Source organism: Cercospora kikuchii (assembly GCF_019650295.1).
Source record: "Cercospora kikuchii DNA, contig_00008, whole genome shotgun sequence".
Lineage (NCBI taxonomy): Eukaryota > Fungi > Ascomycota > Dothideomycetes > Mycosphaerellales > Mycosphaerellaceae > Cercospora > Cercospora kikuchii.
Genome location: NW_025408589.1, coordinates 1,424,777 through 1,439,585, shown reverse-complemented (window position 1 = coordinate 1,439,585; position 14,809 = coordinate 1,424,777). Strand labels below are relative to the sequence as shown.

Here is a 14,809-nt window from a genome sequence, read left to right as displayed (position 1 = left end):
ACGTGCGACGGTGCCCCGTGCTATCCATCACGCACAATCGCAGCGGCCGAGAATCGATTCCACGTGGCTGGCCGTTCAGCTTTCCGACTGCGTAGTGTCCCAAATTGGAATGAGTAACGATTCTGGCGGGAAGATGATGACCTAATGAGGCCTGCGCGCCCTAGAATGCCCCATAGCATCTTCGACGTAGTTGAGAAATAATGATGATATGTTGTCATATCATCTTTTCGTGACATCTTCATCTGAAACGGTATCCGAAGAAACGACGATAGCTGGTGCTGAAGGACTGCTAGGCGGAGCCGGCTGTTCTGAATCCACGCGCGGCGCCACTGGAAGGCTGTTCTCTCTTGAGTTGCGAAACATAGGCGAAGTCGGGACTTCTAATGTGTCTCGACGTGTTCTTTTCCTTGCAAGGGGATCTGGTGCCCCTGCAACCTGTTCCATTTCTGTCGATGTCCGTTCAAGCCCATCTTTTGAATTACTCATTGTGTTTGAACGTGCTCTGCTGAGTCGAGATATACCGGATCGGACGCTTTCGCTAGAGCCCCGGGAGGAATGCGCGTATTCGTTGTACGTTGATCGTGTCCGCGACAGTTCGCGGTTTCGTAAAGATTCGCCTGGAATCTCGGGGAAATTCATGGCACTGCCCCTTCTGAAATCCGACGTGTCGAACCGATGTCGCTTTGGGTGACTAATGTGGTCGCTGAAACTGATTAGGACTTTGGCAATCTGATGCAGAACTCCTTTATCCTCAGGTGCTCCTGACCCAGGATTGAAGTCTTCCATTTCTCGTCGTTCGCGTTCGCGGGTCATTGCTTCTGCGAGAAGGACATATACTGATCCAAGGACCGCAAGACCTGTACCCGCGATTGGTGCCCATTGTCCTACGTTGGCCAGAGGTTCCGTCTGGTAGTCAACTTCCTTGCTGAAGAGGTTACGCTCGCCGAGAACCAGAATCGTTAGGACTGCGCCGCCGAATATCACTGTTATTGCGTACCTGCGGATCAACTTCACTATAAAGTGTCCACGTACCTCACCCAGCGGCTCTGCATCTCCGAAAATTCTCTTGTAATTGATCTCGAGGATGTTGAGCCACGTGGAGACGCAGAGAAGGATTGCGGGAAGGCAACATGCTGCGGAGAGCAATGTTGCGGCATTGAAATTCAGTTTAGTGGGGGCAGGTATGAGGTAGATGTTCTTTGCACTGCCTCCACGCAAAGGGGAGAACGGCCCTTGATCCTCGTTGCAGATGACGCCACAAGAAGCCTTCTCGTATGGAAAGAGGTTGGGATTAGATGACAATGGGTTTCCGGCATCGTCTTCCAGGCATCGAAACCCATTGATCCGATAAAACTCGACCGTCAAGCTCAACAACCCGGCCAGGATGAGCATTGCCCACACGAAGATACTATTTCGTCCTGCCTCGTTATTGTAGGTGCCCGATATTCTTACTGTCACAGGACCAACCAGCGCACCTATGGCGCAGAATTGGAATGCGCCATACACATCCATGTCCACAGCTTCATCGATGTGTTCCGAGACGAGGACAATGGCGTGAATGGCAGCCACAACGGGAAACAGCAACGCTGCTGCCAAGCAGGCATTCCTCAGCCATTCGACCTTGCGAGCGAAGATGCATGCCGCTACCAAGACATAGTACCTGCACGTGTTAGCGGATATCACATCTGTGACTTTGCAGACTTACAGAACCCGAGAGCCTGGACCGTACTGTCCAGACACTGGCCAGGCGCAGATCACATCAATCCCCGCGCCTGCTGCGAATTGTGGTGATGATGTGTTGGCCGGCAATTCGCTGAAGGTTGAAGTAGACTCCAACGCCGGCATATCTGGCGTGCTTCGCCTCAATTCTTCGAGTGGCGGAGATGACCGGCCTGGCTACGGAGGCTCCAGATGCGGGATCGATGAGGAGGCGGCAGGGACAAGGACGCTGACTGGGACAGCTGAGGACATAGTATGAGGTGGTAGAGGACGATGTTCGGCGAGAAGAAGAAGTCGGAGGTGGACGAGTCAAGAATGCGTAGGCGGATGGCAAAGACTGGTAGGCAATGGCCCTAGTTACTCCGTGTTCCTGCTGCAGGCCAAGTGCCCCGGTGGAGCCTCTTCGCTGCTCACACGAGCACTTGCCCAGGTGAGCGTTGCAGTGCGGCCTGACGAGGAGGTTTGCCGGTCGTCTTCCGCTGGTCATGTGCGGCGAGATGGATTACGGCGCCGATCGGCCATTGGTGTCGGCTCAGCAACCGGTCAGCGTGGAGCTCTCGTCTGCACTGCGCCACCGTCTTTGTGCGGTTTTGTCGTCAAAGCTTCTCGAAGGATTTTGGAAGCTGCGGAGCGACTCGCGCTGGTCTTGGCTTGGCGCGGTCCATCGCAACGCCGTGGAGCGCGTGCAGCGGCAAGAGGCTGAGCATTCTGACTTTCTTCACTCACATCGTCCAAATTCGACCCGAGAGGACGATATACACAGCACTTCTCTGCGAAATGCCGGGACAACAAGGCGACCACCTTCGAAACCCAACCCTGTGCAGTGCTGGCTGAGGAGCTGAGGAGCTGAATGTGCCACCATGGCCACAAGTGACACCACAAACCTCGACACGAGCGAGATTAGGAACTGGCGATCTATTGTCACGCTGGTCGTGTTCGTTGTTACCAGTAAGTGCTACATTCGGGCAGTATTCGTGTTGATGATATGGCACTTTTCTGCAATTTGCTTCCAAGGCTTGGTCAGAGTTCTGAGGCATCAGTACCTGATTTTGGGAGTGGACTCACACAGTCGCTCCACCGAGATGTGTCAAGCGTCAAGATCAGGATGGAACTGACCATTGCATAGATATAATCGTGCTATTCCCGTTCTATGTACCAATATACGTGCCAAGATCATTGTACAATGCGACGATTCGTTCGTTGAAGACGCTCCGCATCCTTTCGAATAGCGACCGCAATCCCTACGGTGATGCCGACACATCGCGTTGGGTCCGACTCCGATTCCATATGGGTATGGTCACGGCGCCTCTGATAGCCGACCTCTTCCTTCTCGCGATTCTGGCTATTGGACGACAGGAAGTTCACGTAAGCGATCTCCTTCCCTCGAAATAGAGAATGCCAACGCGCCATGATATGTAGCTCTGCCAGATACAGTGCTTGAATCCTGGCTTGTCGCGCGTCCGAGTCCCACTGACGTTCTCGATAGGATGAACTGTCGGAGCGGAGAACATCAATCCCATCGACATCATGGTATTCTTCCTCACACTGGCATATATCGCGATCTCCATCGATGCATCGGGCCTGATTCGCTGGCTGGCTTTCAAGGTCCTCCAACTCGGTGGAGAGCACGGCCGTCGACTGTTCGTCTACCTCTACTCGTTCTTCTTTCTGCTCACATGCTTTGTTGGGAACGACCCCATTGTTCTGAGTGGAACGAGCTTCTTGGCATACTTTTGCAGGGTGTCAAGCAATATCAAGCATCCTCGAGCATGGATACACATGCAATTTGCCGTGGCAAACATTGGCTCAGCAGTTCTGGTGTCTTCGAATCCCACGAATCTGGTTCTGGCTGGGGCCTTCGAAATCAAATTTTTGCACTACACGGCCAACGTTGTAGTTCCGGTGATAGCAACGGCGATCCTGTTGCTACCATTTCTGCTATACATTGTCTTCCCATACGAGGCATTGATCCCATCAAAGATCGAGCTGCACCAGCTACCTGAGGAGGTCAAGCACAAACCACCGGTCAATCCCAACATTCCCAACGCGCGCGGCACGACAGAGGACGAAGAGAATGACGACAGTGAGCATGCACAACAACTGTCGCTCGAGGAGATCATGAATCCATTCTTAGACAAAGGTGGAGCTTGGTTCGGCGCTGTAATCATGGCAGCGACTCTGGTCACTATCTTAGCTCTCAATGCATCGAGTCAGAGCGGCCATGAGCACCCAATATTCTGGATCACGCTACCTGCTGCGTTCATCATGTTTTGCTGGGACTTGACATTTGGCTGGCTCAACAGACATGATACTCGCAAATTGGCACGCGAAGGCAAGGAGCAAATCGAACTTGCCAAGATGCAGAGAGCGACCGCGCCTGCTGCTCCTGGCACTCAGACGACATTCAATGCCAATGGGGAGCCTCTGGATCTCACGAAGTCTCCAGATGAGATTTTGGAAGATAAGAGAACGTCTGACAGCCAAGCAGCAAGTGCAGCGAGCACGTCGCGAAACAAGAGCGACGAAAAGGAGGAGATCGCTGCAACGTTTCCGGATTCCATTGAAAACCAACCTGGTCCAGCTAGTCTTCAGTCTCTCATCGTTGGAGCTTATCACTGGTGCCAGGTAACTTTTCCGACTGCGACAACAGTTGCAACACACCTACCTTGGAAACTTGTTCCATTTGCATTCTGCATGTTCGTGCTAGTGCAAGCACTTGTGACGAAAGGGTAAGCGAAATTTAATCGCAGGAAACAAGGACGCCCACTAACAATCGCTTTTAGGTGGGTCCCCGTCTTCGCACACGGCTGGGACCATTGGGTCAACAAAACAGGCACAGTCGGTGCTATCGGCGGCATGGGCTTCCTCTCTGTGGTCATGTCCAATTTTGCGGGAACCAACATTGGGACTACGATCCTGCTCTGTCGTGTTGTCCAGGCTTGGGTACAAATACACCGGAACAATGGCACGGTCATCACTCAACGGACTTTCTGGGCTACTGTCTACAGCATGGCGATTGGCGTGAATTATGGCGCGTTCTCGACTGCCTTCTCTGCTTCGCTTGCAGGACTTCTGTGGCGAGATATTCTGGCCAGAAAGCATATTCGAGTCAGGAGCTTGGACTTTGCAAGAGTGAATTTGCCTATCATTGCTGCAACGATGGTCGTGGGGCTGTCAGTATTGATTGGAGAAGTTTATATTGTGCGAGATCAGACGCCATTTGTGGGTGGAGGAACACCATAGATTTTGCTTAGCTAGCATTCATACGACAGTCACAACACAGCCAGCGTGTTCCGAACTAGTCGTCATGTTCTCAATCTATTACTTGCCTTGCTGACCAATTCCTAATGAGTTGCTCCTTCGAGTAGTAAAGCAGATGTGTCGTGACGGCCGCCAAGAGAGTGACCCTCTCTGAGGACGTCATTGGTCTGTCTCTTGTTACAAATTGACCTCCCCTCACCTCTCAACAGAGATCGAGCAATCCATTATTCCTGCTTTCCAGACGATCGTCCATCCGTCTGATTATCCCACAAAGACAGAACAAGAAGAAAGAAACCCTATTCCAAAGCAAACTTCGTCATGCCCTCCCAAGTCCAGATCTCCAACCCACCAGACAACCCGTCCTTGGCAGAAACCTACTCCCAAGTCAGCATCGTACCAATCTCCTCCACCAAACGCCTCATTTCCTTCGCTGGCCAAACTGGAACAGGTAAAGACCAAGCCACAAATGCAAAATTATCTTTCGCAGAGCAGATTCAGCGCGCATTGGAGAAAGTCGACAAATTACTTGCTGCTGCGGGCGCAAAGAAGGGGGATATAGTTATGATTAGACCGTAAGTAGGCTGACTTGCCCTACATTTATTTGTGTGCAGCACTGAATCTTGGTAGCTATGTTGTGAAATTGACGAGTCGAAGCGCGGAGGAGATTAAAGCGAAAGATGAAATCTTTTTGAAGTGGTGGAGGAGTACAGAAGGAGAGAATGCTCTTCCACCGCCGGATTCTTTGTTGGGTGTGGATAGTTTGTGGAGTAAAGAGACTTTGTTTGAGATTGAGGTGCAGTGTGTTTCTGATATTTGATGTTGCTCAGACTGCGTTACTAATGGTGGAGAAACAAACCTGAGTAGACTAGGCCTCCATGTTATTGACTTCGGCTTAACTCTTCATCCTGGGAAGGCTTTAGAGAATTCTTCATCGACGCTGATTCCCAAAGAGTAGCCGATTGACTTCCTGTTGGATTACTTGAATTCGCTGGTTCTTCTCCGCTCGCATCTCCTCCAATGAAAGTCGGAAATGCTCTTGCCGTCCTTCTTCGTCATTGTCAGCGAATAGCCATCTGTTGACGATCAGCAGGAGACCCGGGAAGCGCTCTCTTACTTCATGAACGCCGGTCACCGTGATGGTGCGGTCTAGATCATTTGCTGTAGCCCGCCGGTATCTTGTCCACGCCTGTCGCACCTCTTCTGGTGCGCTCTGCAAAGTGTATATCTGGAGCAGAGGCGACAGAATTGTGGTGAAGTCCACGAGCATGTGCATCCAGGGCTGAGCCTGCCCCTGGTGTGCCGCGACTTGGAAAATGTTAGATACAGCAGATTCAATCTCGTCCAACTTCTGGCGGTCAACACGTCGCAGGATCTCTTCTGGCTGCCCAGGGTCGTTCAACACGCGTCGATCGTTCAAGTCGCGGGTGACTTCGGTGAACAGAATGTCCATGTCGGCATCAGCTTGCTGAATATCTTGAGTCTCAGGCCAGTCAAGGAAGGGATCGGCCGGTAGCCCATCAGGGTGATTCGGCCAGCGGTCCCGCTGTATCGCTGGAGGCATGAACATTGCATTACCATCGTCAGGGTGGATGGGCCACTCATTGGGGTCACCGCCCAGCGGTAGCCCAGGGTCTAGCCCAGTGGGCTCGAACATTGCATTGCCATCGTCCGGGTGATTGTACTTCGGACATGGCTTGCCGACGTCCCAATGCCCTTGACCCTCCATAGCGTGTTCGCCGCAGATGAAGCAGAATTCGCAACCACATGCTGTCAACTCGCATGTGATGTGGTTGCAGCCGTCCATCAATTGACACGGTGTAGCGCATTCTGGGCAGGCTTGGAAATCCTTACCTCTCTGCAGACCATCCATGGCCGATGTATCCTCCTTCTGCTCCTGACAGTCATGCTTGTATGAAGCGCGTGGATTGAGGCTTGAACTGCATCCAGCACAAGTCAGTGCGCCACACTTTAGGCATGCTGCAGCTGCAGGCATCTCATCTTTCGATCCGATGAAAGCTCCACAGGGCTCGCCATTGCGACCAGCGCAGTAGATTCGACGATTGGGGAAGACAGCATATTCATCCATCTTCAGCTTGTACTCCCGAATAAATTCTGGCGTAAAGTTAGCTTTGACGGAATCGAAATGGATCACATCGCCTTCCCACTTCGGTGCGCAAAACTCGTTCTTGAGATGGTTTTCGAATTGAGGCTTCATGCCCCTATCGAAACATTCTTTGCACATGCAGTGCCCGAATATCTCGAGAGTTGGTGGCCATTGGCATTCGTCGGTGCAAACAACGCACTCGAAGAGGGTGGGGCCCGAGTCTGACATTGGAGTGTTCGGTGGTATGTTCGTGACAAGGAAGTTATCCATCTTGAGACGAGGATGGAGTGTTGGCCGAGATGAGTGAGCTGGGAGATTGAAGTCGAAGATTTGTCTGCCGAGCTGAGTGTGCAAAGGGTAAGGGAGTATTTGTATCTAGCAAGGAAGACGAGAAGTGAATGTTCGACACGTTACATGCCATTGTTCACTTTGCCTACTCATCAAGAGCTTTATGCAACAGGCCCGCATTCTTTGTGTCGATGTCGTTGGACAATAACATTGTCTTTGATCGTAGCGTAATTGCCAGCTGCCATCGCGGCATCTGCCGCAATGCATCTCTGGCGAAGCAATTGGAGAAATCGGAGTCGTGGAAGAGGAGCAGGATATCTTCCTTCAGATCGATAACCCAGTTCGATCGATTCACAAGGTCGTCAGCCGTTTCGAAAGAGCATTCGCCAAGATACCATACCTTTGATGGTGAAGTACGCATTTCTGTTCACTAGAAGCCAGCCATCAGCGACATGGTTAAGGACTCTTCAACTCCTACATTTGATGCATTTCGTGTAGGTTGAATATGTGTTTTGGCTTTCAACCTCAACGCCTGAGCCGAGAATCGTGAGCTTCGTAGAGGGACCGGATTAAGGCTTATTGGCTAAATGTGCAGCCGAACCATTCTTTGTTCGTGTGGGATCTGCTACTGCTCGCCTGGCAATGGTGGCACACAGCCGATGCTTTCCGAAGCACCGAGCGTCTTGTGCACGTCACCGAATGGCAACAGAGGCAAGCAATGTAGAGAATGCGTGCAGTGGAAGTCGTTTTGTGGCTCCAAAAACACTCTTTAAATTTCCCACTGTCAAGGTCGTTTCTGCCCCTTTGTTCTTCGCTGAAAAACCTGGTTGTCGATGCTCCGCAAGACGACTTTCGGACGTTGTGGGCCAACCGTGGCCTGCACTAGCAGTGCGCTCTTCACAGATGTCCACTGCATCATGCGATTTGTTGATGGAAAGAAAGAAGTGGCAGCATGATCGATGATCAAGTACAAAAGGCCGAGGAAGGGGTAGAAGAGGTGGCGAAGCTTCGAGTGCCAAGACACCAAAACGTTGCTGTCCGACTTCACGCGTGCGTCTAGAGTCAAGCATGCTGCATCAACACACACTCCCGTATGCCGAGCATTGCAGACTTTCCGGTACCCATTCCGAGTCAGAGTCCATCACTGATTCCGAATCAGATTGTGTCACCTGCAGCGGAACGACTTTTCGTCTTTGCGGAAGTCCGCAAGTCACGATAGTGCGTACAGCGGGCATCCAAGAGCGCCTCATGCGCGTGCGAGGATCGGCGGCGGCACTGAAATTGCCGTGAGATGCCACCACCTGCACGAAGTCAGCGGCTACTTCAGCATGTTCACGAATGAAGAGCACGTAACTCGGACGCCTACCACAAAGCCCTAGTCTTGGCACGGCATCTTACGCTCCCCTGGTCACTTTTCTCAAGGGTCTGCCCCGAAGCGCTTTGCTTCCAACATTCTTCTGTGGAGGCTTCTGAATTATGGCTGCATCACCGGAGCCCTGCTTCATGAAAGACTGGTTCTCCGGCCGGGCTTGAAGTTCCTCATGGCCGGAAGGGCGCTATGTCCGCGAGGGAACGAAGCTAGCGATCTCATCATATAAGGCTTTGCCTCTCTGTGTCGTTCTTCCACATGAAGAGATCCCTGTGACTAGGAACAAGACCGAAATCATGACCATGTTGAACCTCGATCTCACCAAGTACCCGAACCTCAATCGAGAGCAACTTGGGCACATCCGGCATTTCCACAACCTTGCATCCCAGCTGAATGGCGACTGGAACCATATGGGCAGTCAAGAACCCTTGCAGGAGTTTCTTGATGCATACCGATTTCAGATTGCGACAATGGCATATGCTGCCGGAGCGGCTCATTTTCATCACCAGCCGATACTGCGAAGCCCGTACAAAGTCCTGTTTCAACGATTGATTCATAAGATGCTGAATCGTGCAGTATGGGGCTATTGGTTCAATACAAGTCTTGGTGGGACTGTCACGGACCCGGATCTCAAGGAGCTCCGCAAGCCATGGGCTGACCCTGTCGTGCGTGAAAACATCATGTATGTCAATACAAGGTGGTAATGCGTGTTTTAGCTGACAACGGTTCAGGTACTCGGGACACCTACTGCTTATGATCAGTATGTATGCGATGCTCTTCGATGACGACGAATACGAGAAACCGGACTCTTTGGTGTTTGACTGGAATCCTCTGTTCTTTGGTCTGGGCCCAGAGCGCTTCAGCTACGATACCACAAGTTTGCAACAAGCCATTCTGCGGGAGATGGAGCGTAACAAATACGTAGGGGTATGCTGTGAGCCGAACATGGTCTTCGTCGTGTGCAACCAATTCCCCATCATTGCTATGCGTTACAACGATGTTCGTCATGGCACAAGCGTGACCGAGGAGCTTCTCCCTAAATACTTGGCAGCATGGGAGCAGAAGGGTATGGTGGGAGCCGGCTCGTTATATCCAGATGCTTGGCTCGAGAAACAAGACATCACGGTGCCTGCTGGTGGATTGGCATTCACGGCATGGGCAAATGCCTTCATGCATGCCTGGAGACCAGAATTTGTGGAAAACCTTTATGAGGCACAAGCATTTGGCTACATCACAAATTTCGATGCTGAGTTCCAATTGAATCCAACAGCAGTCGCCAATGCGTTCAGGACGATGGTGGCCGAAGAACAGGCGCCACCGGAGAAGGACACGTTGAAGAATGCCAAAGAAAGAGCGAAAGCTGCCCCAGCGTCACCGATGCCCTACACGGCGCCAACACTCGGCTACGTTGCTCAATGGTTGTCCGAGCTCGGTCGACCAGAATTGACCCAGTTGCTCGATTTCGCTGATCAGCATCTACGGCCGACGTGGGAGAAGGGAGGCTTGTACTATCCACGCCGCGATGAACAATTTGCCCACGATTCGAGATGGTCTCACATGGATCCTTTCACTGGCAATGCTGCGATTGGTTACGCAAGACTGAATGTCCCCAATGGCCAGAAGATCATGTGGGATGAGCCCTGGACTACCCAGAAGTTGCAGCAGAGGCCTTGGATCGATGGACTCCATTTCGGGCAAGGTGTCGACTTTGTTCGTGCAATTTATGACGAAGTCGAAAAGCTTGCGCTATTGACTGTCAAGAGCTGGGATGGCCACAAGCATAAAATTGCTCCAGTCTTCAAAAATCTGGCAGGCGGTACATGGAACGTATACATCGATGGTCACTGTGTGGCGTCTCACGACGTCTCAGAAGGCGGAGAGATCGCCTTGGAAGTTGAGGTCTCAGAGGTGGACATGGATGCCGCGGTCGTTCTTAGTGACTCTCACCGCACCGAGACGGATCTGGAATCTGCTCCTCTGCCAAAGCATGGCGAGGCAAATGAAACAAAATTGTAGCTGCGATCGCTGAGGAAATTCACGGTAAGCAACATATGGTATGAGACCAGTTCATTTCAAATTGATTGCTACTTTTACGTTACTGTTCCCTGCTCTGGGCTTCTCACTCGAGCGCCGATCTCCTTTTGACCCATGCCGCCTCGGATCGACTTCATCTCCATGCTCGTCCCAGCATGCTCGGAGCTCCCATTTCCGACATCATTTCTCGTCAGATCCATTTACAAAGCTAAGCATAGTAAGCCTGAGTGGCCGCAAAATCGTTGTCAATCCTGGTCAAAGCCGCGTTACCAGCACTCTGCTGCGAAGCAGGAGCCTTGGCAAGCAAAGCCTGACCATACTCGTTGGTGTCCTTCCTCAATGTGGCCAAAGTGTCCTGAACACTTCCCTTCAAGCCAGCAGAAGTGAACTGGCTGCGCTTGTTCTCGATGCTGGTCAAAGCAGCATCAACAGATGGCTGGAGAGTGTTGTTGATATAGCTGATGATATCAGCGGCCTCGGAGTCAGAGACTGGAGCCGAAGCATTGGCGTTGTCGGTGGCGGTGTTGATGTCGTCTTCGAGCTTGTCGGCAGCGTTCTGGACGGGGATGGCGCCGAAGAGGCCGCCGGTGTAGCGGTCTGCGGCGGATTTGAGGGCGTTGGTGTCGCTATTGATGAGTTGGAGGTCGGACCGGATTTGGGCAGCGTCGCGTTTGGTAACGACGAGGGCCGAGGCGGTGGTGATGAGGAAAAGGAGGTTCTTGACGGAGAACATTTTGGATATTGGATCAGAAGCTTGCGAGGCTTTTGTGAGAAGTGTTAGGAGTCTTGTGTTGGTCTGGGAGTGTTTGGTGAAGCTGGTTGATGTTCGTTCGTTGAGAGAGAAGTTGACTCCTTTTATATTCCTCGACCGCGTCTCCGTAGTATCGTGCTACTGACATACACTTTCGTCGACACTTCGTCAAAATCCATTCCATCTCCTCGGAGGGAACATTCTCCTGTTCTCCAGACCGAGGCTTCGTCTCCAGTCTTTCGATGCCCACTGGACGACTGGCAACGCGAAGGCCTACAAGGTAGCATTCCGAGGCAGAACGTGGGTCAACGTGGTGTTGGCATTGAGCAAAATTGCTTGGAATATGCTGTCGATCCATCGTCTCGGGAAACATGCAATCCTCGTGACCATGGGGCATGTCAATCCTTCTGTTGGCAGTTTAGCGGGGCGCTGGAGGTGAGAAGTACGGAACGACTCAAGCCTGTAGAGGTGATGCTGGAGAGGAGTCGGGCATGAACTCTCAGTGAACCTTGGTCAAGAACGTGTCGATCACTGCCATACCACATATGGCGCAATTGCTAGTATAGTCAGCACCGGAGGTTGGAGAGCAGCTTGAATGCACTTCGAGCCACGTTTAGTCCGCTATTGGCGAAAGTTATGCATGGGAAAAGATGTTTCTGCGCGTACGATCGCACATGCGGCATTCTCTTTGCCAGCAGTGCATGTTTGGTAGGTCCAAGCTGTGTTTCCTCGCTGTACAGGCATCGCAGACGCGTCCTCGGCGCACGAACATCGATTGCTCACACATGGCAAATGTGACAAACCTCCTCCGCGATCTGGCCAGGCATAGAGGCTGACCCCCGAGCAGATGCTGGGACGAATGTTCGACCGCACCTTCTCCGTTGAGCTGGATGCTTGCTGAACAAGCAGAGTGCGCATTGTATACTGCATCGGTACTTCAGCCAAGCAGACAGCTGTTCAGGCTTTCTGTCAATAATGCATGTCAACCATGCGGAAGCTTGAGCTTGGAGCTGTAGGAGCTGGTATGCTTTAAGCGTGTGACGAGATGTCTTCTGAACCTAGAAGAAGCTGAAGTGATGTCGATCTGAATGGAATTCTAACTGCTTGTGGCATCTGGATTGCGATCACTGCCACCTATAGACAGCTACCGGCGAGCTCTGGCGCACAGAAGTCCGGAAGAGGGTTCGGGACGCTCAGGAACACGGCAAGCAGGATTCCATAGCGCTGCTGACGGCTCTCCGCCATTGCTGCTTGGCATGCTGCTATGTCTTGTAGTTTGCGGGGTGGTGAATCTTGTTCTGGTCGCGCAGCTTGCCTCGGCGAAACGTTAGGAAATGGTATGTTCAGCTCAGGAGCTTAAGCAGAAAGCCAAGAAACGGGCAAGTGTGAGTGGCTGGATCGCACAGTCCTTGACTGATTGCCTCAGGCACCATCTCCATCCAGGAGCTGCATTGCAAGCGCCTGCGACTTCCAAGGTGTGACTTTCCCAGCACGTTGGGCGGCCTCTACACTCGAGACTACACCACTGCAGGCCACACTCTGCTTGCCGATTGTCGTTACGAGTTTTGATGAGACATCGGTTACCGCCAATGCCACCGTGTGAGCGACACACAGCACCACAGTGCAGGATGTCTAGGTTGGTCATCGGCATCAGTCCACTCATTCAAGCGAGATGATGGGCGACGTGGCCCTCGCTCACGGCAAAAATCAAGACCTTAAATGGCAGGCAGTCCATTATCGCTGCTGCATCGGAGAGAGTGACAGCGTGCCAGGGTTATCAAGAAGAAGCAACCTAAGCTCGCAGCCAAATTGCTTGAATTGACCGGGTGCGGCGGCCGGTGACACCACATCTGCTGCTGTACTCGTCAAACGGATGCTGCTAGACACGGGTGAATTTTCACTTTAGGTGCGCTGACAGATGATAGCCAACTGCAACGAAGAATCGGTCCATTGGACTCGTGTGCTTCAGAGCCGCCGTATCTGAAGCGAGGTCCTCCCATGGCTGCTAACCCGATTCATGCTGTACAAACTCCGTTGTTACCGAAAGGCAACGATTTGCTAAAGCAGAAAGACAATTATGGCATGCCAATATATCGAAAAGCTTACGGCTTACAGAGGCCCGGTCGGCGATGCCAGCAACTAAGATCCTCAGAGAGACATCTGGCGCTGGCAATAGAAAAAGAAGTTACTGTAGGGATCAAGTCGTGAGTCTCCTCAGAAGAACCTCTCCGATTGAAGCCGCACTTGGCGGGTTCTGGCCGGTAATCAACCGGTTCTCCTTGCCACTCTCCACCACATTATCAGTGAACGGCGCCGCGCCCTTCTGATACTCGCCACCATGCTGACGTAGTCGATCTTCGAGCAAGAAAGGCATCACCTTCGTGAACTGCAGGATCTCCTCTTCCTCGTTCGACAGACCTGTCACGACGTTGCCTGAGACCAGATAGCTATCATCGGAAAGTTTGACATTGACCAGAGCTGCAGGCCCATGACAGACTGCGGAGACGATCTTGTTGTTCTCGTAAAATTCGCGGATCAGGGCGTGGGACGTGATATCGGTCGCGAGATCGAACATTGCTATTGGGAAGAAGATCAGTGAAGCCCAGTCCGGGACCAATCACCACAGGCAAATGACTTACGGCCATGACCGCCAACGTAAAAGATTGCGTGATAATGGCCGGATTTGCCGAGAAAGCTCGCGAGTGGCAGAGTCTCCTCGAATAGGGACTTCTTTTCTGAGTAGAAGCGTTGGGACAACTCATCATCTTTCGTGGACTCAACTGAATATGGATCGACGGGTGCAGAACCTCCTTTCGGCGATGCCACAGTGATGTCGACATGCTCGGCCAGCTTGTAGTAAGGGTGTGCGAACTCGGGCAGATACCAGCCTGTCGGATGGCCTGTTGCTGGAAGGATGTCCTGCGAGGAGAAAACAACGAGCAATTTACGACGAGGCATCGTGAGAATGTATGGACAAGTGAGGAGAGTGGAGTGTTGGAGGGAGCGATGAATGCGCTGGGTACGTATTTACGCTTCTCTATGTCGCTGCATGGAAGGCACATTCAATTCGAGCTTCTAGGATGAAGCCGAACGAGGTGGCATGACTGCAAGAATCATTACAAAGCTGACGGCTGGAGATAGAGGGCTTCGGACTTGCATATGTGGAACCACCCGGTTGCAAGTTTCAGCAGACTGAATGATGAATTTCAATGTTTTGGACAACTCACGACAGCTCATGTCGTAAGTCCCGGAGCTCACCCTGCTTAGTGCTTACAAATGCACA

The 14,809-nt window shown here is 52.1% G+C and overlaps 7 protein-coding genes across 7 annotated transcripts; 3 read left to right on the top strand and 4 right to left on the bottom strand.

Annotated features, from left to right (window-relative positions):
* Positions 1-219: 219 nt before the first annotated feature.
* CKM354_001175800 (uncharacterized protein) lies at positions 220-1,845 on the bottom strand (the record flags this gene model as incomplete). Its single annotated transcript, XM_044807260.1, has 2 exons — positions 220-1,660; positions 1,706-1,845. 2 exons carry the CDS (start codon positions 1,843-1,845, stop codon positions 220-222), a joined length of 1,581 nt encoding a protein of 526 aa, XP_044663195.1.
* A 734-nt stretch (positions 1,846-2,579) lies between these two features.
* On the top strand, positions 2,580-4,962 carry CKM354_001175700 (uncharacterized protein; the record flags this gene model as incomplete). Its single annotated transcript, XM_044807259.1, has 5 exons — positions 2,580-2,667; positions 2,846-3,084; positions 3,206-3,249; positions 3,459-4,448; positions 4,503-4,962. The coding sequence occupies 5 exons, from the start codon at positions 2,580-2,582 to the stop codon at positions 4,960-4,962; spliced, it is 1,821 nt and encodes a 606-aa protein (XP_044663194.1).
* A 336-nt stretch (positions 4,963-5,298) lies between these two features.
* On the top strand, positions 5,299-5,797 carry CKM354_001175600 (uncharacterized protein; the record flags this gene model as incomplete). Its single annotated transcript, XM_044807258.1, has 2 exons — positions 5,299-5,552; positions 5,608-5,797. The coding sequence occupies 2 exons, from the start codon at positions 5,299-5,301 to the stop codon at positions 5,795-5,797; spliced, it is 444 nt and encodes a 147-aa protein (XP_044663193.1).
* A 111-nt stretch (positions 5,798-5,908) lies between these two features.
* Positions 5,909-7,354, bottom strand: CKM354_001175500 (uncharacterized protein; the record flags this gene model as incomplete). The annotated part of the gene is made up of 1 exon (XM_044807257.1): positions 5,909-7,354. The coding sequence occupies one exon, from the start codon at positions 7,352-7,354 to the stop codon at positions 5,909-5,911; it is 1,446 nt and encodes a 481-aa protein (XP_044663192.1).
* Positions 7,355-9,037: 1,683 nt separating this feature from the next.
* Positions 9,038-10,757, top strand: CKM354_001175400 (uncharacterized protein; the record flags this gene model as incomplete). Its single annotated transcript, XM_044807256.1, has 2 exons — positions 9,038-9,423; positions 9,473-10,757. The coding sequence occupies 2 exons, from the start codon at positions 9,038-9,040 to the stop codon at positions 10,755-10,757; spliced, it is 1,671 nt and encodes a 556-aa protein (XP_044663191.1).
* Positions 10,758-10,983: 226 nt separating this feature from the next.
* On the bottom strand, positions 10,984-11,508 carry CKM354_001175300 (uncharacterized protein; the record flags this gene model as incomplete). The annotated part of the gene is made up of 1 exon (XM_044807255.1): positions 10,984-11,508. One exon carries the CDS (start codon positions 11,506-11,508, stop codon positions 10,984-10,986), a length of 525 nt encoding a protein of 174 aa, XP_044663190.1.
* Positions 11,509-13,723: 2,215 nt separating this feature from the next.
* On the bottom strand, positions 13,724-14,484 carry CKM354_001175200 (uncharacterized protein; the record flags this gene model as incomplete). Its single annotated transcript, XM_044807254.1, has 2 exons — positions 13,724-14,103; positions 14,166-14,484. The coding sequence occupies 2 exons, from the start codon at positions 14,482-14,484 to the stop codon at positions 13,724-13,726; spliced, it is 699 nt and encodes a 232-aa protein (XP_044663189.1).
* Between the last annotated feature and the right edge of the window lie 325 nt (positions 14,485-14,809).